The following is a 25,444-nucleotide window of genomic DNA, read 5'->3' as shown; positions in this document are numbered from 1 at the left end:
TTCAATAATTGGAACAGTAGCTATTTTCTGTTATATTTAGTTAAAATATACTATTTGTTGCATAATAATTTTCAAGAATTGTCAAAGCAAAGTAGTACAGCTATCATCTACATGTCTCCACCTATCACAGACAGGACTGCTACAAGTGCCTCTTATAAAAGCTTCCCCACGCCTCCCTTTATAAGACTGTGTTTGACTGTACTTGCAGCTACCCAGTTTTGAGGTTCAAATGGAATTTCCTACATCAAGTATCATTTATGCGTCACTTTGTGGGAAGGTTAATTCAGAATAGCTCAATCAGTCCATGGATAAGACTAAGGGAAAGCATGGATTTCAGTGTAATACAGTTGTCTAAAGAAGAAGTTGTTAAGCTTGAAAAGGCAACATTAAATTTAAATCTTTAGCCAAGAAAAACTAAAATTGAAGTCATTATTACAAGTATTACAATTGTAGAGTCAATTATACAGTCAAACAGTCAGGTTGGGAAACACTAGAATTAAAAGCTAATATTTACCAAAAAATTTAGAGGCAGAAGACAGTGTGTAGTTTTCATGAGACTGTCACAACAATGATGACAGGTAACAGCAAATGGCTTTGTAAACAGAGTTTCAAAATATCTCACCGAAAACAGTAAGATACAGGCTTCGAAGAAACTTAGGGAAATGAAACTGGGGATATTCTTCACCAAAGAAGTCTAGAAATTTCAGTCTAGTCAGCAACTTAATACTAAATTTATAATGGCAAGAGTCAAAGTAGGAATAAAGCAACAACTCATGTCAAGGAAACAAAAAGCAATACAAGTTTTATTTATTTTATTTAGAAGTAAAATAAAATGTGATATTTCCATCTAGAAGCCACTGGCATATGCTGTGGTAAATTCAAACATGGAGAGTGGGTTTAGCTTTCAGATTCCTCCCAAATTCAACTTCTTCCTTTTGCACCCGAGCTTTGTGCAAGCTCTGATACACCTGAGGATACATCTGTTTAAGGCAGCCGCTGGAGCTCAAACTTATCAGCAGATGGTGCTTCAAAAACATCATCTTCAACACTTTCTTCTATTGGCTTCATCTTCGCTGAAGTTCTCAGGTAGGGAGATGTTCGGCCTGGGCCTGTCACAGTTACAAAGAAATTACCGATTAGTTTAACAACACATGCCTGCTAGGTATGCCTATTTGTGACAAATTGTACACAATCTGATGATCCCAACCTAGTTGCCTCATGAGAGGATTTTATAAGCGAAGGTTTTCTTGTTACCTCGCCATAGGCACCAGGAAATTTTAGACATGGGACAGCCACACAGCTATGAACCAGCAACATCTCTAAGGTTCAAACCCTGTTGTTAACCACAGACACGGTATTCTCCCCAAATTCAGTGCAGACCCTGACCGAGCAAGGTGCCCACCACTTGTGCCCCTGGTGGTCATTTCTCACCATGACACTCACCCACAACAGCAACATGGATGGCTGCCCTAAGCACAAAAGGTGGGTACATTTGCACACTTGCTTGGCTGGGCAAAAATTCCTCAGCGTATTGGGCAAACCTCAGGTGGACACATGACACAAGCCCTAACTTTGCTGTTAAAGCATAAAATCATAGAATATCCTGAGTTGCAAGGGACCCAATAGGATCGAAGTCCAGCTCCTGGTCCTGCACAGGACACCCCCAGGAATCCCACCATGTGCCTGAGAGCATTGTCTAAATACTTCTTGAACTCTGCCAGGTTTGGTGCTGCGATCACTTCTCTGGGGAACCTGCTACAGTGCCCAAACACCCTCTGGGTGAAGAACGTTTACCTACTATCCAACCTAAACCTCCCCTGACACAGTTTCATAACTTTAACACAGCATAGTAATATAAAACTTATAGATGATTTATACCCCCATAAACAAACACAGAGAAAACAAGATTAACAGGCAAAAGCCACATAACTTTTGACTGATGATGATTTCACTGCAACAAAACTACCTTTTAGAAAAGCAGTAGCTTGTCTACCAGAGCAGAGCGCACACCACAGCTCTAAGTGACAAGACATTAAATGGAGTTTTTGTGCAATTACCACTCCAAACTACCTCTATTGCAGTTAAATTTTCAGCATGAGGGTCAAACCAAAGAACCTTTGACATCGGCTGAACAGTTTTGTTTTCCATTGTTCACTCTGAAATTGCATCTGCACTTGGACATGTTTTTCTCTCAGTGCCCTCTTCTAGAGTTAGACCACTACAATGGTACAAGGCTGTAAACTGCTAGGATATGATGATCAAAAAGATTATGTAAAACTTCAAAATACCATTTGAGAAGAAAAGAGCATAAGACAGTCTGTCAGCAGGATCGCTGTTAGCATAGAAGCTAAAAATTCAAATATTCTTGAAAAAAAATACTGAGAGCCATAGCACAGTCTTGTTTTTAAAAAAGTTTATCACATATACAGTAAAGTGCTGTGTTAAGGAAGTCTATTTATGAGGAAGGACTTGTTTGCAATGTATGTGTTATACACAGAGAACAAAATACAGCTACAGGCAAGACCAGCGGGTTATTGTATAACTGCATTTTTAAATCACATTCACAAAGACACTGTTTGGAATTAGCTTTTTGGAAGTTTTTATGTTAAAAATTTATTAGCATTTTCTTTTGACATTTAAAAATTACTTAAACTGCCATGATACATAGTTACTCAAACACATTTTTAAGTACTGGAATTGTTAAACACTTCTTTTCACACAGATGGGTTTTTATGGCCTAAGCAAAGGATAACTACATCCAAAGTTTCTGGGTACACTTGGATATAAAACAGACTTTTCAGGGAGACACCAACAAATTACACTCAAAGGTAAAAGTGTGCCTGACAATGCTGAGTTCGCTTCAGCTTTTTTTTTTTCTTTTTTTCTTTTTTAGAGTATAGATTATTACTATTTTTAGAATATTTTCTTTTATTTAGAAGTACTTAGTTCTCTCCAGAAATCAGAAAGAAGAAGCCATAAGTCTGTTTAATAAGATATAAGGTCTAATTCTCTCACCCTGTTTGTTTCAAAGACATGCTCTTATTTGCTCTAAATACACAACTGTCTATCTACTGATGCTTCTATCCAGTGTTGGACAGATGTTCAAGTGACTGAGTCAGACCTTCCATCCACTACATTCTGTTGCCCTAAGCCAAAATACATATTAGAATTTCCATGAAACCACGTCCTGCTTTTAACCACAAGCTGGGTATAACGTAAGGAGCATATAATTTGATAATACCACTAAAAGCATTACCAAACCAAAACCTTTCTACATTCCTGCTTAGGAGTTAGCAAATACAGATTTGTAGACCAGTAAATCTGAACTATTCAAACTAAGTACTCCAGAAAGAGACTGTATCACTAGTAAGTATGTGAATGACTACCAAGCAATAGAATCATGGAACAGAAACTACTACCAAAATATTTTTAAAGGACTGAAAGTCAGGTGAAATTATGCTTGTGATCAGGTTGAACTATTTTTATTTAACCCAAATTTTGGAAAAAGAGATACATCTATTTCACTTACTAATGAGTTACATACAGATGGATCATGGATGTCAAGCACAAGTGTCACATGATAAAAAAAATCCCACTTTAATACCTTTTTGAGGATGCCTGCTGAGTTAATGTGATGTTATCAACAGAAAACATCATGCTGCAAACGACTCACTCCGTAAGCATTATAGAACTCTTGTTGGTTATTTCCTTAATATAAAAGCAAACAGTTAGTTGGGTTTCTTAGTTAATTAAATTCAAAACAGTTTTGTTAGTAATCATAGTTTGGGATCTACTAATGAGTATTTTTAATCCTTTCACTACTAAACACTTTGAGAATAGCTTTATATCAATTTCCTGAGAAAATGAGCCAAAGCTTATTGTTTGTAGCACTGATAAAAGAATAACTTTAGAAGTTGGGATTATACAAAAACATAAATCCTTGTTTTTCAAGAATATGGAAATAAAGAGAAGAAAACTTATTTGTACTGCACTAGTAAAATATCATACTTGTAATGGGAAGCTTTTGTCATTGCCAGGTGATTGTTGTGTAGACAAAACAGTATTCCTGTAGAGCTCCCGTACAAAAGAAAAAGTTTGTAATTTCCAAATGTTTCTCACAAAGTCTTCTGAGGATTTTGGATTGTGTTTGTTTGTTTTAAATAAACAAGTGTATGATTGCAGAAGGGAGACCAAGGGAACACCACTAGGACTGTAACCCTCAGCATGTGCCTTATACTGAATCTAAAAAAAAAAGAAAAAAAAAATCAGACAAAAAACCCCCCGACTGCTGCATTGAGAGCACCCAGGAGAAGGTTTTTGAAAACAACAGAGGTAAGGTAAATGGCAGCTTTTTTGTTTGGTTTTCCCTGTGATCTGAGAAAAAGTGCATACATGGCCGCAATCCACATTGAATACAAATCTTTAAGCAGAGCTCACCTTGGTAGCAACCCCATCACTTGCAGTGACAGTGCCCAGCAATAACTAACAAGCTATCTCGGCAAAAACAAAGATTGAAGCATTACAGTTCAAGGTGATAAATAAACTTGCATCATGAATTTTTATCAACCTTTTACAGAAGTCAGAAATATAAAATAAAAATGCAGAGAAGATATAAATGACAATATTTCCTGAGATGTATATTGCACTGCTGTATGGGCAACTCCTCTGCCTCCCCAAAAGTAAGGGAAAGTATTGGACTCAGGAGGCTGCTGCCTCAATTGAACTGAGCGAGTTCAGAACATAAAAGACATTTAAACCCCTCTTTTGGGGGAAGTATACCCTGTACACCAAAAAAAGGTACACAAACCAAGGAAAATACAACAGAGAAAACTGTATTTATCAAGTATGTGCTAAGCACTAATGCATCTTGGGGATTTACCTAATTACAGTTGAACATGTCATACATTTTAACTACTTTCTCCCAAAGCTGAAATAGTGATGTGTTTTGCTGTTAAGCCTGAAAGAGACATTTTAATTCTAACTAATTGCACAAACACAGTTTTACTGTTTCTTTCAGGCTTCTGAGTGCACAAATTCATCCAAGGGCTCTCTACGCAAAGGAGTGGCTTCAATTTCATGGAATTTTGCTGTGCGTGGAACAGGTGAAAAGCCACTCGAGAGTTTGTGGGTAAAGAACAGACCAACACAAGAGACTTCATGGCAGGTAGCTGCTACAGGCTGACTGATCAGGAAGAGCAAGTAGATGGAAGCCTTCTTTCGACAACTGGATCACAGGCCTTGGTACTTATGGGGAACTTTAACCACCCCAGTGTCTGGTGGCAAGGCAACAGGGTTGGGAGCCAGCAGTCCAGGAGATTTCTGGAACGTAGCAGAAAATTTCTTCACAGAAGTGATCGCTGAGTCAACTAGGGAAGGCACTCTGCTGGACCTGTCACTGATGAACAAGGAAGAACTCATCAGGGAGTTGAAAGCTGATGGCTGCAGTGTCCAGGAATTGGTGGAGTTTAAGATACTGACTGGTGTGCAAGACAAATAGTAGAAGTATAATCCTACAGGACAGGGGACTCTGGCTTGCTCAGGGTTTTACTTGGCAGAAACCCATGGGACATGGCCAGCAAAGGCAAAAGGACCAAGGACAGATCTTCAAGGACACCTTCCTCAAAATACAAGGACAGTCTGTTCCAGTGCACAGAACGTTGAGCAAGCGTGGTAGAAGGCTGGCATAGATGAACAGGAAAGTCCTGACGGAGCTCAAACACACACCCTAAGTGAAAGCAGGCATGAGCTGCTTGGGGGGAATACAGAACCATGACCCAAGCATGCAGTGATGAAATTAGGAAAGCCAAAGCTCAGCTAGTTCTGGATCTCATGAACAGCAATAAAAAAGGCTTCTACAAATACACCAGCAACAAACGACAGACCAGTGAAACTGCAAGGCCATAGTTCAGTGATGCACAGGACTCAGAGACATGAAAAATTCTAAGATATTAATTTTTTTTTTTTTTTTACTTCTCAAGTTTCTCCTGAGGCCACCCAGGTCTCTGAGTCTAGTGGTAGAAACTGGGAGAGGGATGCCTGACTTACAAAAAAGCCAGAATGAGTTAGAGACTATTTAAGTCAACAGGACAAACACAGGACTGTGGAACCGCAAGGGCTGCATCCAAAGGTGCCAAGTGTTGGCTGATGCAATTACAAGACCACCTTGGAAAGATGATGGCAGTCAGGGGAGGCAGAAAAAGGCCAACATCGCAGCCATTTTAATGAAGGGCAAAGGGGAGCACACAGGGAACAACTGGTCTATCAGCCTAACCTCAGTTCCCAGGAAGATTATGGAGCTTGTCTTCCTGGAAGCCATGTCCAAGAACATAAAGGATGGGAAGGTGACTGGGAACAGTCAGAGTGGGTGTACCACGGGCAGATTGCATCTGACCACTCTGACCACTTAGGTGGTGAGATTACCTCTGGATGGTAGCAGAGCCCTTCCCAGTCTGCAACAGAATCCTTCCAGACAAACAGGTAAGAAACAGACTGGATACATGGACTGCAGCTTGCATGAATAATCTGCTGGACTGCCAAGTTCACAGGGTGGTGAACAGCAGTACAAAATCCAGCTGTCAGGTAGTTAGTTACCCCTCAAGGGCCAGTGCCAAGGCCTGTAATATTTAATATATTAATGACTGGGTGATGGGATGGAATGCACTCCCACTGAGTTCACAGCCAAGTAGTGAGGGAAACTGCAGGCCAGAGGGGAGGGCAGCAAGTCAGAACAGACCACCAGAGACTGGAGGAAAAAAACCTGACAAACTACAAGAAGTTCAAGAAAGACAAATCCCTGCACCTGGAACACAACAAACCTACACAGCATTACAGCCTAGGCACCAACTGGTTGGAAAAGCAGCTTTGCAGAAACAGACCCGGGGGTCCTGGCAGATACAAAATGGAATATGAGTCAGCAGAGTGCCATCCATATATCGGGCCATATTAGCAGCATACTTTGAGCCATATAAGCAAGAGCATAGTCAGCAGATCAATGAAAGAAATTAATTCTCTCTATGTGGCACTTCTGAGACAGGATCTGGAGTGCTGTGTCCAGTTTTGCACCTCCCTGTACAAGAAAGACATGGACATACTGGAGGCAAGTGCAGTGGAGAGCAACCAAGACGGTCAGAGGCTGGAGCAGGTGATGTACATGGAGAGAGGCTGCGAGAGCGAGGTGTGTTCAGCCTTAGGAACAGAAGGCTCTCAGGGGATCTGACTGTTGTCTTCAGCTACTTAGTGGAAGGGTATAAAGAAGAGAGAGCCAGACTCTTCTTGGAGACATGCACTAAAGAACAAAGGACAACAACTATGAGCTGCAATAAGGGAAATCTTTTTCACCATGAGGGGCGTAAAGCCCTGGAACTGGTTGCCCTGGGAGGCTGTGAAATCTTCCACCTTGGAAATACACAAAGCTTGACTGGACATAGCCCTGCTCTAGGTGATCTTGCTTTGAACATGAGGTTGGACTAGACAACCTCCAGAGGTTCCTTACAACCTCAACTGTTCTGTGATTCTAAATGTCCTTGCACAGAACAGAGGAGAAAAGGAAAACAACAGCAGAATTTTCATCAAACTATATCCCAGGTTGTCACCCTTGATGTTCTAGTAGGGTGAAACACTCGCAGGGCTTTTGCTTCCTTCTATCTGAGCATGCAGACTATACCAATGTTAAGGAGTAAAAACAGATAGGCCCTCCAAGTCTGAAGGAGTTCCTGGATGAGAACTGTGAGGAACACAATGGAAAACAGAAAATTAAACAGTAAAGTGCAAATATTTGCAAACACTTTCTCTTCATAGCAGAGACTTTAACCATAACAAAGAACAGTTGTTGGCAATGATTTTTCCCCTCATATATTTGAATTCTAATCACTAAAGAAAAATATTCCCCAAATTAAAAGAAATAATCTCATATGATCCTTTTAAATTCTGTAAACTAACAGTTTATGCCAAATGAGAAACTTGAACATCCCTTGTTTTTTTTTGTTCAAAAGCTGCTTTTAGAGTTCAGGTTAGTGTTGAAGTTTAGATTCAGAGGAACTGAAAATAAACAACAGTAAAAGCCTAGAAAGAATCGTTTAGAATATTTCTATAAAGAAATAAATTCCAAGAGTAGAAGCAAAAAAAGTCAGACATGATTTCTTCCCTCTTTTCATCTGTTCTCTACTACTCCTGTCATACAAAGCACAGGAGAGGAGAGCCTGACATGATATCTGGAGATTTTCCAGGTGACATCAAAATATTGGTTATACACCACATTTGTCAAGACCCTGCCAATACAAACTATCTCAGGAGAAAATGCAGAACATCGAGTTGCTGAGGGGTAATGTTTTGTTAAGGTTTTTAATTTCTACAAGCGCCAGTCACAGAATAAAGCATCTACTACTGTGATAGGCACTGGACATTCAGTTTTGCCCCACTACTATAAACATTCCATATTATGTCTACACATAAACACTACGTCAAAAATTATTACCATACATGCTGGGGTTTTTGCCAGTATCTACATGAGATACCTTCAGTTAGCACACGAAGCCCCATGCATCTTATGACTGCCCTACAGTTAGGTCCTTTCATTTAGCTGATGCACAGCAGCATCAAAAAAGTTACAGTCTGCTCCCATAGAGTTCTACAATAATCTCTAATGGTCAATCAAGCTGTGTTCAAAACTGGCAAAAACTATTCTGAGCACTCACGAAGAGAGGATGCAGAGGAAGTCCCACGAAGAAACATCTGCAAGCCATCCTCACTGTCACTGGTACTGGCCATACTGTTTCTCATCTGCATCACAGACAGCTGAGAGCAGAGACTAGGCTGCCGATCAATCTTTTTTGAAGCCTAAAGAAAGAAAAAAAAATTATTTTTAAAAATGTCAGGTAAATTAAAATAAAATGGAAAATGACTAATTCCCCTGCAGTAGATGCTCTGGTCTCAGCTATGATTATCCAAGAAACTTGCTAGAGCAGAAGATTCTATGCAGTGTACATCGACTGGAATGAAAATAGAAAATGCCAGTAATATATTGGAATTGGAACACTGACAAGTATGAAACCTCGTATTAATTATTCAATTTCAATTTAGTTTTGCACTGGAACTTTCATGTGTTTTCTTACAGAAAGAAGAAGGAAAGACGAAGGGAAAAAGGAAAAAAGGCAAGGTGAGAAAGAGTGTGCAGAACAGCAGTCTCCAGGAGAGAGCAGTATCCCAATACAGTTCTTAACACATATAGGAGGCACACTGCTACATATTCCTTCAAGGTGCCATATTCCAGAAATTACTTTCTGCCTACGTATATACGAGTTTTATTACAAAAAATTCCCCTGTAAGTCTTTTTTTATTGCAAACTTTAACAAATATTGCTTCTGACAGAAACACTGCACTGACTCACATCTTGGCACTAAAAGGCCATGAGAGTGCATTCAGCAGCTGATAACAGCAGGTTAAAAAAGGTGCTTTAAGAGCATTTAAAATTGAAGTAAAAACACATTTTGTGTGGAAGAAAAATTCCCAAACAAAACTCCAATTGCTTACCTTGTCATTTAAGGTTGGGTCATTCAATGAATAGAGTTTATTTGTAATATCTTTGCCAATAAGGTACTTGAAGATCTCATAAAGAAATGGTTCAGACTCTAGAAAATAAGTCAGCCTTTCCCTGGACCAGCACAGGAACTTGCAGTTATCGTCTGCAATAATAGTGACCTGAAAAAAAATACATGCTCAGAATTAGCACATTTAAAAATGTTTTAAGATTAGCACATTTAAACATGCTTTAAAATAAGTGATACCATTTTATTTGTGTCTCCAGTTAAAATAACTGTTAAAGCCATAAAACTTTTTGGTATCCCTTAGAATGTTGTGTTTATAAATATAAAAAAATCTCAGATATTTATTATCATTGTATTTTTCACTGATATGTGCAGCCAGTTTGTTTTTCAGAAAACCCAGGGGGAATTAACAGGAGAAAATCTCTCACGGGTTCCCAAACTGTAAAAGCATTTATGTAAGAGGAAATTTACATATAAAGTCAGTCCTATGGTGATGACACTACTTGAATCCTAATAGGCCCACATGTTGCTTGGTTTTATTTTATGTCTCCAAGTAGGAGCAACTTGTATCATCCAAAGGTCTCCACCAAAGAATTTTTAGTGATTAAAAAAAAATATTTTCACCTTTCTCTCTTCGCTGTCATCCCTGTTGATCCCACAAGTACCACTTTCTAGCAGTAGAGTTAAGCAAGGCTCTGTTTGCTCAGTTATTGGTAGTCCAGTTACGGGTAGTTACAAGGGAGCTTGCAGCCCCTCATGGGAGGCTGGACCTGCCAGGTTTGTCCCCCTGTGCCATCAGAGGGCAACAGCACACTGAAACCCACACCACTTGGTGATATCCAAAGGCATGTTTTGAAGGGGGAAGTCAGTCGCCTACAAAGAAATCAGGTGCTCTCTTCTATGACAGGATAACACAACCTCCTGAAAAAATTAAAAACCTATAAAGTCCAAGAAATAATGGGAAACTGTCACGTATCCATGGATTTTTTACTTCACAGTCTGTAATATAAGCCCACTGGCTGAGGAAGAATTCACCAGCATTGCCAGCAGATGGGGTCCTTAAGATTGAATCTGTGTACTCTTGAAATGGCAGCAGTGGCAGTATTAACACGGCAGCAACGAGCACAACTCACAAGTAAAGGATGTGCATTGCACCAGACTGCAATCATTTTTAAGGAAGGCAGAAGTTGAGGCATGAACCTTTTCCCTTGAGAGGGATGAACTCGTATTCAGTCCCTTACAGGGAAAACAGGCTGTGCCAACAGGGCAGCTGTGCTGTGGGACACCTCGCTGTTGCAAAATGAATGCATCCCCTGGCATTAAGCCTAGTATTTGACTGGAACATATGACCTCAATCACTGATTTTAGAGTCTACATTGCTCTCCCTCCCTCCCCTTCTGCCAGGGTATCAGTGTGGATGGACCCAGTCGGCCACCATCCAGCCATTATTACACACATCTAACTAAAGAACATCAAGTAAGACACAGCAAAATAGTCATTTCTATGGGGAAAAAAAAACTTCTCTAACAGTATTTCCACACGCCCCCACAAGGCTATAATAAAATATATCCTTTAATGCACTAGCATAATTACACTGCTAGAGACACATACCCTTATTGTCCCTAATATGAATATTTTTATTCAAAATATTGAGATAACTTTCAGATTATGCTGCTTTAACAACTTGCAAAATGGCAGAAGCATTAATATGCTTTGATAAGTACCAATTTCCAATTACCAGTGCCTGAACTTTTAGTCTTTCATTATTACAATAATTATTTTTGAACCAGTGACGAGACCTGCTCATATCATCTCTTTGTCCAGCAAAGCCACCTCTTAAATTATTTGTCCTGAACAATCTCTTAAAATAAAATGAACTTGGAAACAGTAAAAGAGAGCAGAACAGCAAAAGTCAGACTGCTCAGTCAACACCATCATAATACTGTTTTGTGGCATTTAATTTTAAAAGTTATTCTTGATATGGTTCATCGTCAAACACCAGTACGAGAAAGTCAGCAAAACTGTGCAAGTCAAATAGTTCACTGTTGATCAAATTTATATTCCGGTTTTCTTAATGATCTCATCAGCTCATATCCAGTGACATTTAAAACAAAGTGTACCTGGAATTTCTCACCCCGGTTCATCTGTGTTGATCGAAACTCAGGAGAATCTATAAAGGCACAGGGGTAAATATTATGCAGAAAATGCCCTCGATAAGACACCTTCATTCTGGAAATAAAAATGTATGAAACAACATTTTAAAATCATGGAAGTTTGATTAATTTTATCTAAATTTGGATATGACTGTTGACAATGGTAAAGCAGTATGCAACAGGAAAAAAAAAATACATTCATCTTCTGGAATATCACACCCAGAGCTACCCTGTTTTCTGCCTAAACCTCCACTGATTCCAAGCATAACAGGCTGCCAGTCAAACAGAGATTTGATGAACATGGCGTGTATCCTCAAAACACTGTTATCCAACAAGAAAAAGGTGTTTTGTAGAATTATGCTATACAGCCAGAAGAGAATTTAGGCTTCTTCTACATAGCTTTGTGACAATGAGTAAGAAAAACAATGAAGTCTGACATCACTGTTACTGTCAAGAGAAACTGGTTAAAATATTGACCAGAATTTAATGTGAGTTTCAAGATTACAACTTGGCCACTGGCATGTATTTTATCCTTTCTCATCTGGGTTCTGTCAGCCTCTGGGCAGTGCACCTGCCCCTTTCTACTTGCATGTACATGTGCAATGAACCAATTCTAATAGGCCTGCTGTTTTAAAGTCTACTGGAGGGATATTTTTCCTTCCCTCATGTACAATATTTTTTAACTTTAAAAACTGAGAATGCACTGAGAATATAACTTAGGTATCTAAAACTCAGACAAAACTCTTGCTTGTTCTGCAAGACATTGCCTTTGGTTTTATACAAATATAATTCCCACTAAAATCCATGCCACTGCACATATAGGTGGATACATAATACGCTCCCAGTAAGAGACATCACTGTCATCTGAAAAGAGTGTCACAAAATATTCTATACCTACAGACTATTCGGTTATAGACTCTTTGTCATAGACCATAACATGCTACAAACAGTAACATTAAAAAAGCTAACAAAAACCTCAACAATTTTTTAATCTATTCAACCATCACACAAAGCATAAGACTGTCCCCAAGCTTTTATAGAACCTACTTCCCCTTCAGCAGGATGCTTAGCCTATCATCAACCGATGTTTTATCTTCTGCTGCATAGGCTTGCCCTGTCTTTAAAGTCTGAATGTTGCAGAATTGTCCAGTTAGCCTTTGGAAGAGCTCTGGAGGCACATGGAGAGGTTCAAACATTCTCTTGTAGAGGCTGCTAAGTTCCTTCTCTATCTTGATCTAGATTGGATAAACAAGAGACACTGATAAACACAGATGCAGTTAAAAAAGGGTAAGGCTGCACACATGCTTCAGTTGCTATGCTTGAGGAACATCTTTGGCTTCATTTTGCTTAAGCAAGGAAAGAAGTGGCAAATGTGTGACATCTATCCACAAACACTGCCTATAACAGGGTAACCAAAACCTTATCTAAAATTAGCCAGGCTGGCATACAGGTGCTTTAGAACGGTGTTCCATCCAAGTGGCACATTAAATCAGACACAAGGAGTCTTCTGAGACTTCTGTTGATGTAACACTGAATAGGACTTGGGCAAGAATTACACAGATAGCCTTTCACACTACATACATGCGTCACTCTGGCTATCTCTCAGCCTCTCCCGGGAGCCCCTTTCATCCCTGAGCTTCTTGGCTTACTTAGAGTAGAAAAGCAAGTCCTGAAAAACAAATCCATCATATTGAAACCACGTGTGATGAAGGAGGAAAAAAGAAAAACCAAAACACTGCCAGCTGAACATCCCACATCTAGGAGCCCACCCAAACTCTGGCAACCGCAATGAGGGAAAGGAAGTTGGCTGAAATCCCAAGCCTGGAAGTCTTTCCTGAATGAAGGCAGGGATTAAGACAGTATTCTGGCCTTCCTGAAAGCTGAGGCAGCCTGAACAAAGCCTGCATATTTGCTGTGAGGAAAACAAATTAGAACAATAAGCATCAGATAATGAAGAAACAAAATACAAAGAGAATAAGGAAAAGCAACCAAGAAAAAAAATGGCAGAAGAGGCACATTTCTGGCTCATGTTCAACTTTTACTTCAGGACATGCAGGTCTTTTTCTACAAAGCTGCTTTCTAGCTGGCTGGTCTGTGGCATATGCTGATGCATGTGGTTATTCCTCCTCAGGTGCAGGACTCTGCACTTTTTGCTGAACTCCATGAGGTTCCTGTTGGCCCATTTCTCTAGTCTGGTGAGCTTTCCCAACCTTCTGGCCTATCAGCTACTCCTCCCAGTTTTGTGTCATCAGGGTACACATCTGCCCCACCATCCAGATCATTAATGAAGATGTCAAACAGGACCTAGCACTGGCCCTGAGGTTACACACGGCTAGTGCACACACCACACACTAGTATATATAATACACACCTCCAACTAGACTTCTTACCCCGATTACCACACTTAGCCCAGCCATTCAGCCAATTTCCAATCCATCTCACTGTGTCCTTATCCTGCACACACTGCAACAGATTTTCTATCAGGATTTTACAGAACATAGTGTTGAAAACCCTAATGAAATTAAGGTAGACAATATTCACTATTTCCTTCATGCACTTCTCTCGGTCACTATGATTATTCCAAGACTATCAAGAATAGCCTCCCAGTGACATCAGCTCTTGTAAGTGTGTGTCATTAAGGCTCATGGACTTACTGTGTCCAGTATGTCACCTGATCTAAAGTTCGACTGCTTTCACACTGAATCAATTACTAGCTAAATCTCACACCAGCAACTAACTTTATATGAAATCCAGGTTAGGAATTTCCTGCACATTCCCTGTGCCACAGTCTTTAATATCTCAGCAGACATCTACACATACAAAACAAGGAATAAAAATTATCCAGCAAGAGAAACTGTATTCTGTTGGGGATTGTCCTGAACTATTGGATTTCAAAATATGTTCCATATAACTGTGAAGCCAGATGACTATTTGTTTTGCTGGCATGTTCTCCAGGAACTCTTTCATTTTTAACAGCTATACCAATTTAATTTGCACCTCTTTCTATACATGACCGCTGCAACTCAAAGAAATACATACCTTCATCTGAAAAAGGAATCTGAGTAGCTTCCAAGACTCCTGAATTCATAATCATGCAAACAGACATGAGGGCAAATTTTGGCCCTGGAGTGTTAATGCAATCCCTTAACTAGTACATAATTCACATTTTCTGATCTTCCTGTAATGAATAATACTTAGAGAGAGCAGGTGTAACTACTTTCTTAAAGACTGATCAGGCTGGAGACTGTAGCTGTACTTTGGATGGTCTCCCTTAGACTATTCACTCACAGGCACAGCTGACTGCTCCTCCAATCATGCTTGTGGGTCATATTCCAAATGAGCCATATGGGTAGGTGTAGTGTTTTGTTCAGCAGTGGTTGAAATATTCTGGGGTGATGCCAGATCTCCAAGTCAGACACTGATTAGACTCAGCTTCCACTCAGACTACAAAAGCCAAATTTGTGAAGCTCCAAGAAAACAAAACCACAGAAATAGTCTTCTGGTCAGAAAAGAAACCCACTGAGATTTTGCAGGCTCCATTTAATAAAATAAATATTTAACAACCAAGAGTATCAATTATTCATTTTGTAATACGACTAACTTGTAATTATTCTTCCATTCCTTTCTTTCCTTAAAAACATTATTTGAGAGGATGACCAAAACTGACTAAGATGGGCAATACAATAGCTGCAGAGAGAAAGTCTCCCTCAAAAATTAGTTCTTAAGAATTTTAATTTTTTTCCCCATTCTTTATCTTCCTGTAGGAAAAACACTTAAAAACAGCCTTTGAGTTCATAGTAAACATGTAAGACAGTTAAAAAGTCATGTGTGACTACTAGGCATCACTTCAAGTAAGCTTGTTGATCATAGTCTGTAACAAAGATTCATATGATTTTTTTAAATAATTACTGAAAGTACTATGTCTTACACCAATTAAAATAGTACAATATTTTTCATACAGTGTTCATAAATACTGTGATTTCTTAGTGGAAAGAAGACTATTGAAATTAAGTCTTAATATACTAAGAAACAGCACTACATGGCCAGTCAATCAGAACTAATTCTTGACTAAGCTTTTAAGTTGTACAGGTCATGTAGCTCTCTTTTGATGGTAACCTTCAGATGAATCTGTGCTCCATACTGGAGGAACAGCACTGTAGGTAAAGCCTTTGTTAACACGTGTACTCAAGTAAATGTACTCAATTTATCACCTTGTTGTAGACAGATGCAATTTAACCTTCATCCTCCTTATATATGCTGTGGTTGCCTACTGGAGTTTGTCCTGCAGTTTTCAGTCATGCTGGTAAAGATTTCAGTCTTTCTACCATCTCTTTCATTTCCTTTAAATTCTTCCTCCTTTGGCAGCTTGCTCTGCCTCTACTTAAGTTGAAATCCTCAACATGCACAGTATTTTAGTACAAGTCCAAAGTCTATTTTCCTACATTTCCTCTATCACTTTCTACTGAGAATTCTAGTTTATTCTAAGAACAGTTTTGCCCCACATGCATATGGCACACAGTCTGTGGGAGTGCCAAGTACCTCAGTTCTGCTGTGGTTACATTGCTAATGGGCAAAGGCTACAGAAATACAAAGAAAAGTTAAAGGCAGGTCCTCCAATTTCTTCTCTCTTAGATGTAATTTTTTTACAAACTTCAATGACTGAGTTTATCAGTCAAGTTTCATGTCCTTACACAACTCCTTCTTTTTAAATCCACCTATAGAGTAGGACTTCTACCACTTAACCTAACTCCTACAAATAATTCTGCTAATAAATTTACTAGAGGATTTAGTGAAAATAGCTGTCTCTTCAATAGGATGAAGTCTATACCATGATGCACAAAATACCCCAGCCTATGCAAACACAATTGTAATTACAATTGTAGACAATTGTAATTACAGAAGAATGTTTCTTTCTTAATTCAGTATTGATTTACACATTGTAAAGTAGTATTTTTTTTACTCAAGGACAAACCAGCACACCATCCTCCTGAGATGCTTCTTCACTCTCCCATAGCCTTTTATTTATATTTTTGGAAAGGGTTGGATAGGTACAAACCCAAGGACCACTACCCACATTTAAAGATGCATGTCACAACTCACTTTTAAAAATACAAATAAGTTTTAAGGCTTGGTTTTCTCCAGAAATGGATTTCTATTAGCTGTGCATTCCAGCCTTTTCCAAGAATTTCTGACATTGTTGGCCAGTTCCTGTCACATCTGACAAGATACTAGAGGCCTAAAAATGATACAGTTGGTGAGCAGGTTGAAGGGGAGCAGGACATGCTAACTTGGTTGGGGGAAAAGACTGCAACATGAACTTGTCCCATATTAAAAACCAGAGTACCTGCATGGGATATTTAACTGCAGACACAAACACATTTCCTTTTCTTGCATCTCACTAGACTGCTTGTGAAATTTAGCTGTTATACATACCGGTCTTCTTTTATACACTAGGTATATGAAATGTAAAAGGTTGACAACCAAAAACACAGAATTCCAGATCATTATGTCCAATGCACAACGATAGAGTGTAGCCCAAATGATGAACAATGCACATCCTGCAAAAATTAAAAAAAAAAGAGGAAATTAATTCCACCAAACAAACATTCCTACAAAACCATCAAGAATGCATCCACTGACCATAATTACAATGAAAAGCAATATATTCTACAAGCTGTACTACACTTTGGTTCTTGGGATCATCGCATGCAATGGCAGCTAAATCAGCACAACACTGCAAACAGGCACTGAGAGTAGGTTGATAGCATGGGACTGCAATACTGAAGCGACAGTAATTCAGACCAGGACTGGGGAAAGTAGAAAGGTGCAGCCCATGATGATCCATTACTAAAATGAAGTAGAAAAGAGATGTGGAAAATTCTACCCTAAATAAAAGAAAAAAAACAATTAAGAAACTTTATCCCTAGTATTGAATTAATTAGATGAACAAAAGCCTACAAATGAATGCTTATTGTCCATATCACTAACCTTCGTATCTAATTAGAGACCAAGAGTTGCATAAAAACTTCCTGGAGTCATATGCAGATATTTTTGAAAATTAAAAGGAACTATCATTGCAGCATTTTGACAAGGTCACAGAAGGAACCTGTATAACTGAACAGAACTTATATAAAATCAAATAGAAAATTTCCAAACACTTACTCCTTTTTTAGTTGCCTTACTTTGAATAATGAACATTGCTTTAAAAGGCATGCTGTATGATTAGCAATTCCATTTTTAGCCTACAAAGACAATATTTATCAAATATTGTCAGTGAGTCTCTCCCAGATAACTGTGAGCCTACCAAGAGATCACAGATATATTTTCCTTTAAGTTTCACACGAAGACAAAAAGGAGACAGTGCCAAGTTGAGTGTTCCTGTCCCCATTCTCCCTGAAGATGATATTGAATTAATGAACTCAGTATTATCTAGTCTGTCTGTGCTGTTAACTGATGAGGCAGCACTTACACACGGATTAGAAAAATCAAAATATAGTGGCTTTCAATCTGCTTATTAATTAGACTGCAAGGGATGGGAGAATACGATGTCTGGAAGTATTGAAGAGGAGCAATATTTCAAAGTAGCACACAGGGGGACAGGGTCAAAGCAAAGGGAACAGATACCTAGGAACTCATGCTGCCTACCAAGCAGATTTGAATCCTGCTGCCACTGCAGCTTGCAAAACTCTGATTCCAGATCTGCTCAAAATACCACAAGAACTACAGATCAAAACAGTGGGTTCAGCAAGTGCAGAGTTCCCTTTGCTTTTAAAGCCAAGCACTACACAGATAAAAGGTCCTGCAATGCTGGGACCTTCGGTCATCTGTGCAGTTTGTTTTAATAAGTTACCCTACAAAACTATAAAACAGAAAAGGCAAGATCATTGTAAATTTAACAATAGAAGTTCTATTATAAAATTGGCCTGCACTATTATACCAGCAAGCACTCACTTAAAAATACTTAAGTATGCTCTTGTTGGATGGGATATATCTTTCTTGCACTGTAATAACTCACTATTCCTTCTTTGATCACAAGGATCTTGTCCCACACAAGGCAGAGGGGCTTTGAAATAGCTGTGGGACTGCAAGTGTTACAAATGAAACCACACTTGCTCAGTCTCAAGCATGCCAAATTTAGGTTTTCCTCTCAAGTCAAATTCTGGTATCACAAGATTCCTACAGTGGTAGAAGAAACGCTACTGACTTCAGAACACAGACTGCACTCCCTATCAAAAGGTAAACTGGCAACAAAAATAACTCTGGTGACCCGCAAGTGCCACATGTTTGAACTCAAGATAAAAGAACATGTGGGCTGACAGCAAGCTTCTCAAGGAAAACCTCACCTTCTGCAGACATACTAAGCCAGTGCACCAGCCAATATATAATCCCAGTATTTCCTTGAAACCTAAAATAAAGGTTTTAATGATCCATAGACACAACTATGATCTGAAATTTAGTGAATTTTAAGCAGCCAGTCACATCTGAAGTTAACGGTGTCCACTTGTTTCCAAGTTGACATATTCATAGGTTTGAAACTGTAAGTTACAATTCTGGGAAGTTTTAAGAGCCAAGGGTTATATCATCTTTCTAGAAAAGGTATGTTGGGGTCAAAACGGGCCCCCACTTAGACCAAAACCATCTTCAGAGTACAACAACCATTAATATAGGCAGTAATTTCACCATAAATTGCAGGGACCAGCTCCGTAATGGTCAAGAACAGCCATTTCTGTCACAGGAAGGTTGCAAATTTGTCCAGAATAATTCTCCTACCTATGGTGAGCAGGCCTCGCAGAAAAATCATATGAAGATTCAAAGTAGTTGGAATAACCAGTCCAACTGCAAAGCAAATATTTGCCACGTGGAAAACAAGATGATGAATCTCTTTCCAGTTTTCACATGCAGTCTCATTAAAAGGCTCAAGGGTGGCATTTTTAAAGTCTGGAACAAAACCTAGTGGAGTAACAGTGAGTGGGCTCATTGTTGTAGTGTTCATCTTGGAGACACCTGCGCGGAGAGGAAAAAAAAATCATCATGCATTAAACTGAAATATAGTAGACATACTCAGATAGTAGACAGATTTTAGGGTTATTTTCTCTCTTTCCAGGATATATTTTCCATTATCATTCATGAAAAATAAATCAACAAACACTTTAAAAAGGTAAGCTAGATCTGTAGTTCAGTAATGCTTTGCCATCTCTTTCACTTAAGAGCTAGGCTTGAAGAATGGAACATTTCAAAATTTGGACTATATGCACATAATCAACAGTAGCTGCTATGACCGTCATTGCTCAGGAAACATCCTATGTGCCCTTCCTAGCCCTACAAAAATAAAAATCACAATTTGATATTCCATTTATTGAACAGGTCCACTATCCTAGGCAAAGTAAATACCTTAGAGAACTTAACCTAGATGAGAATTGGAAAAGAAAAAAAAGAAGAGGTTTATGTAGCATTAGTCTCTCTTATGGCACATAAGTCTCCTTTATGGCATTCTTCTAAATAAGCAATGTAAGATCTTGGAGGAGGAACATGTGCTGTTTGATTGATTTAAAAAAAGTCAACCAACCATATCAAAATCAAAGAACCTCAACTTTTGGTTTTCTTGCAGTAAACTTGGAGGTCTCCTAAGCCATGCATCATCTTGCACACATTAACCAGAGTACACAAAACACCCCCAAAACACTTTGAGGACAGTAAATAAAAAACCCACAATTTCTCTTCCCAGATGATCAGATGCTATTAAACCAGAAAGGGAGATGACCAGGCTGCTACATCTTTTAAGGAAATAGTTTGGTCTACCTAGTATGAGCAAGCTTACAAGACCTTTGTCTGTCTGTGGAACTCCTGAAGAAAAAGAGACAGTTAAAGACTATTTTGAATCTAAATATACATAAGGGGTTTTGTTGTTGTTGTAATAATAAAATATAGCATATATTCCTCTCACACCAATTAAAAGGGAAAAAAAATAACTGTGGGCAAATACCTTGCCAATATAAAATAAAAAATTACTATTAAAAACAAACTACAAGGAGAACATAGAAGATTTCAAGACACTACCTTCAGAATCTTAAAAGTTGCACTCTTTAGGGAACTGCAGTCAATGTTACAAGCATTCCAGGAGGTCTTCTCAACCCAAAACAGTTCCCAGCTGGAGGAACACGACTGTTCCTAGACAGACTGCCAGAAACACAGGAGAACCCTTCTTCCAGCAAGGCACATATGGTATCTCACTGCCACAGCAGTAGAGATCATATGGAGCTGAGCTTGAGTCTCATTAATGAAATATATGCACTTCATCACTGAGCCAACATGCAACACGGTGGGATTTGCATTCAACTAAATTCTGTAGAGACAGTGCACATCCCTGCTGTGTGTGATTACTAAATGTCTTGTAATTAATCTGCTCAGCAGACAATTCTGAGTTGCAGTTACTACAGTTAATATTTCCTCTAGACTTGAATATACTCTGAAGCATCTCTGCTGCTTGAGAGTGCTTCTTGGGGCTGTGAAGTAATTTTGAGTTGCTTCATCCATTCCTTTTATTATTGTCTCCCAATCAACCTGTGTACAAGGGATAAGCAAGCTGGACAGTTTCTAAAATTAATCCCCTTTAAAATAGTGGGAAGAAAAAAATCCTCAACCCTCTCTGACAGTTTCTCTCCGATGCCCAAAGGCTCTCACAGCTAAGGTGTGCTACAGAATATGCAGAGGCATCTTGCAGGATCAAACACTAGCATGGACACAGTGTATCCATATCTGGATTTAAATAATTTTCAAAGACAAAAAATTAGATAACTCTTTACCAAAATACATAATTCACATTTCTTAAAAGATCGCTTTCCTCTTTTCATTCCTACATTAGTTATTCACAAATATTAATTAAAATGTGGGGTTTTGTCAAATAAACTGTACACTTAACTGTTATCAAAATCAGGTCCATCCAAACACAGTCCTACTGTCTTTCAGCTCTTCCAAATGAATTCATCAACAGAATCAGGAGAACAGTTTCACTGTCCTGACAAAGACACACACACACAGAGCCAAAGTGTGAGCCTGTGCGAGGTTGCAGGACTGGCATTTTAACATGCTTATAAACAGAAGGCAATTGCTAACTGGATAACTATGTCTGTGCTCATCTCACACACATCTCATCACAGTGCTCCCGTTGTTTTCAAACAATATAAACTCCCTACACTGGAACAGCAGGATCCCTAGATCTTTTACAAAAAGTTTTCTGCTGAATTTCTACCTATATGCAGCCTTTCACTGCCCAGTCATCCGCCAGTAAAGGCACCACTTAATGTGCCAACAGAACAAGTAAAGACAACCAAACTCACATACAGACATAAAACCAGCCTAAGTCCTTCAAGTCAAGATCAAAACAGGCTGCAAGAAGCAACTTCAGCTGCATCTGATCATAAATCAAAGAAGCCTTCTGGATGCTTGATTTTTTTAACAGCAAAATTTTGTACTACATCACTGTGAGAATCGAGGCTACCTTACTCTTTTAAGACTTGGCTGTAAAGCATCATACATTTGAAGACTGGAAACCAAATGAGCCGAATTAAATATACAGCACAGGACAATCTCATTCTCCTCCCAGCCCAGCAAAAACACTGCTCCCCTTGCTCTTCACATATACTGATGCCTCAAACCACCAGCCATAAAGTGCTGTAATGTTTCTCCAACAAACATAGACCAAGTCGTTTAAAGCATCTGCAGTTGTAAGAAGATGTTCAATGCTTCTGAAAGTCTGGGCTACCTACTTAATTACCTAAATTACAACCCAGGAACCTAAGTCTACCCAGCTCCACTTTTTTAATAAGCTGTTTTTAAAACCTCAAAGCCTTTATATGAATGCATTCAAACTTCACTTACTACTCAGAAACAATGACTGCAGCTCCCCTAACATACTGGAAAACAACAGAAACCTGCAGAACTTCTCTGTCACAATGGTATTTTAAAGCTGACAGAAATAGACTGCAAAGTGACACAAGGACAGATTTTGACACTGGTTCTGAATTTCAACTATGGAGCCTGCTTGAGAATGAACAAAAAAAGGCAGACAGGCAGAGTTACAAGCTGTAATGTAAAGTGTTTATCTACAGGTAACACTACAAAGGCAAATATCCAAAAAGTGTCATAAACAACATTGCTGTAACTTTTAGATCAATTCTTTAGTCCTAGCATCTACTGTTGTCAAATAATACTAAGGAGTGAAGAAAAAAAGCTGCAGACCAACAAATGAACAAATAATTACTATTTCTTATCTTCTGCTACTTCAGAGAGCCAAAAATTCATTTTGAAAGTACAGTATCAGACCTCTAAAACTCTAACTTAGGGTTATATCTACTAAGGATTAATATAGCACAAGACTATATAGTCATATGCTTAAGTCTTCAATGCAAAGACATGTATTAGTATCAGGAGTTAAAAAAAACCAACCAACATAGTCAAATAATTTTGGAAATCTTGGGTAAATAGCCCAAGATTGAAATGAAATGAAAGCTTTATGGAACATAAGACAAAACATTAAAAGAGTATTTTTTTAATATCCAGTAGTTTGTCCATCATATGGATTTAGATTTACCAAACCAAGAACTTGAAAACTCAGCTGATTGTGAACTCAAGCCTATTTGCTGTCCAAACAGGAGGAGGGGGAATAAACAAACAAACAAAACACAACCAAAAACAGACAAACAAAAAACCCCTCGGTCACACTTTAACATTACACCTATCCAAAATTAGGACTGTTAACAGCAAAGCCTGTTAATTCTTTTTTTTTTTTTTTTTGCATGAATTTGATAGAAAGTTAAGATAAAACATTTTGGGTTTAGGTCAGAAAATGCAAATTCTCAGAACATAAACGAGGTAGCTTACTCCAAGATTTTGCTATGCTCACAACATCTTTATGCAAACAGCCAGACTTCTGAAAGTCATTCCCAAAAGATTTAATCTCCAAATATTCAGACACAGAGATGACTTTAAAACAAATGGTGATTTTATGTATACCCACACAACATTCACAGAAGACAGACACGGCAGAAAAAGTTTAAAGCAGTTGGCTCTAGTATGAGAACCAGTCAGCCAAGCTGATACGGGACAGTGCCAAGTGTCCCATTCACATCATTATCCACTTTATTGAGATTATTCATATCCCACAGATTTATTGGTCAACATTACTCAAGTTAGCTTCTTAAATCTTTGCCTGAGTATGTTTGTATAACTTTATAGTCAATTAAATTTTACAGTCCATCATTTATGTAGATAGATTTTGTGAGTCTAAAGGAAAAAAAATAAAATTCAAGCTAAATTTTTTTTTTAATTATACTTGCAGAATTTTTAACTACTTTTCTATGGTCTTGTAGTACATGAACCGCATAGAGAATTTAGGCAATCAATAATTCTTTTGCTTTTGTCAGCTGAAGACAAACTACTAGAGCTAACATAGCTGAGTTAATTACAGCTTAAGTTACCAATTTCATTTTTTGCAATGCCACGGGAGCGAATGGGAAGTATAAGAAAAGATGTATATCGATATGCTCCTTGTAGCAACTATAATTTAATTGTATTGACTACAGAAATTTGTCAGTCACTTTAGTCACTTTCTGCAGAATGAAAATATTACGTTTTCCTAGAATAGTCAACGAACTATTCACGCAGTGAGAAACACTCCCAGGTACGCTCGACTTGACAGCAGCGGGGCTGCGCTGCGGCGATGGAACTTCAGGGGCGTTTGGGCTCGCTCTGCCTTCTGGTCACACCGCTCACAGGTGCGCCGAGAGCTGAAATTGAGGGGGGCATCCGCAGCTGCCACCCCGCAGCCCTGCTTTGCGCTCCGAAGCTTCGTTTTAGCCCACAGCGTGCGAACGCCAAATCCACCATTCATACAAAACAATTGCGAAAGTAATAAAAAATTGAAAAGTACCGAGCAAACCCTCCTTTTTCCCCCCAGAGGGCCATTTCCAAAGCTGCAACCCCGCCAAGGGCCATCGCCCGGCCGTGCTTTCCCGGGGCCGTGACCGAGCGGGCAGGACTGCCCGGCAGCCGCGCCCGCAGGCCGGCACGGCGGGACCCGAGTGCCCTGGGAGGGGAACGCGGAGACTGGGGCAGGACGGCGCCTTCTCCCCCGTCGCCGGGCAGGTCAGTAGCGAAGCTCGGCGCCCGCCCCTCCTGCCACCGGTGGAGAAGGGCCCCCGGCCCGGGGGGGGGAGAGGCCCGAGGGCGCTGCTCCCCACCGCCGCCCCCGCGCAGGGAGTCAGGAGCGCCCCTTACCTGCCTCGCGTCCTGGGAAAAGTTTCCCGGCCGCCCGGGACAGGACAGGGACAGCCTGGAGCTGCCGCTCCTCGGCGCTGCGGCAGCGCGTCCCGCGGCGGGCACGGAGCCGCGGCCGTGACTAAAATAGGCAGCGGCGGCGGGAGCTGCGGGCGGCGCCAGCGCCGGGCGGGCACCGACACCGACACCGAGCGGCCGCAGCGCGCAGGCGCCCTCCGCCCGCCCCGGGGGCTGCGGGCGGGGCGGGGGCGGGGGCGGCGCTCCGAGCGCCGGGGGCTGCGAGCATCGCCCCGGGCAGCATCGCCGCGGGCGCCCCCGCCCGCCTCGGGGCCTGTGCGTACTGAGCAGTGCCTGACCGAGGCGCCCAAAGCAGGTGGGGAGAGCCACCCCGCAGAGGTGCAGCCGTGCGCTGCAGGGTGAGCCCCGCGCCCGGGCAGCCTGCCCGGCTGTTGAGTGGTTAAAATTAGAAGAGCT

General features: G+C 39.9%; 1 protein-coding gene across 2 annotated transcripts; it reads right to left on the bottom strand.

Annotated features, from left to right (window-relative positions):
* Positions 1 to 798: 798 nt before the first annotated feature.
* On the bottom strand, positions 799 to 25,148 carry BVES (blood vessel epicardial substance). Of its 2 annotated transcripts, none has more exons than XM_018077973.2 (8): positions 24,971 to 25,148; positions 19,466 to 19,699; positions 17,129 to 17,253; positions 12,743 to 12,930; positions 11,663 to 11,771; positions 9,529 to 9,696; positions 8,694 to 8,835; positions 799 to 1,109 (listed from the first exon to the last, which is right to left on the bottom strand). In XM_018077973.2, the coding sequence occupies exons 2-8, from the start codon at positions 19,686 to 19,688 to the stop codon at positions 985 to 987; spliced, it is 1,080 nt and encodes a 359-aa protein (XP_017933462.1). In that variant the 5' UTR covers positions 19,689 to 19,699; positions 24,971 to 25,148; the 3' UTR covers positions 799 to 984. The 2 variants fall into 2 exon arrangements, with proteins under 2 accessions (XP_017933462.1, XP_017933463.1); XM_018077974.2 differs by lacking the exons at positions 799 to 1,109; positions 24,971 to 25,148 and adding exons at positions 5,039 to 5,395; positions 7,234 to 7,285.
* Between the last annotated feature and the right edge of the window lie 296 nt (positions 25,149 to 25,444).

This window comes from Manacus vitellinus, unplaced genomic scaffold, assembly GCF_001715985.3.
Source record: "Manacus vitellinus isolate BGI_N305 unplaced genomic scaffold, ASM171598v3 scaffold_4_pilon, whole genome shotgun sequence".
Taxonomy (NCBI): Eukaryota; Metazoa; Chordata; class Aves; order Passeriformes; family Pipridae; genus Manacus; species Manacus vitellinus.
This window is presented reverse-complemented; position numbering and strand designations above follow the sequence as displayed.

What these genes read in the sequence shown, in the direction of transcription:
- BVES (XM_018077974.2), bottom strand. Translation starts at nt 19,688, where the DNA reads ATGAACACTACAACAATGAGCCCACTCACTGTTACTCCACTAGGTTTT. An exon ending in ACCGGGGTGAGAAATTCCAG is followed by an intron (nt 9,697 to 11,662) that starts GTACACTTTGTT and finishes ATTTTTTTTCAG; the next exon opens with GTCACTATTATTGCAGACGA. An exon ending in ACCCAACCTTAAATGACAAG is followed by an intron (nt 8,836 to 9,528) that starts GTAAGCAATTGG and finishes TTCTTTCTTTAG; the next exon opens with GCTTCAAAAAAGATTGATCG.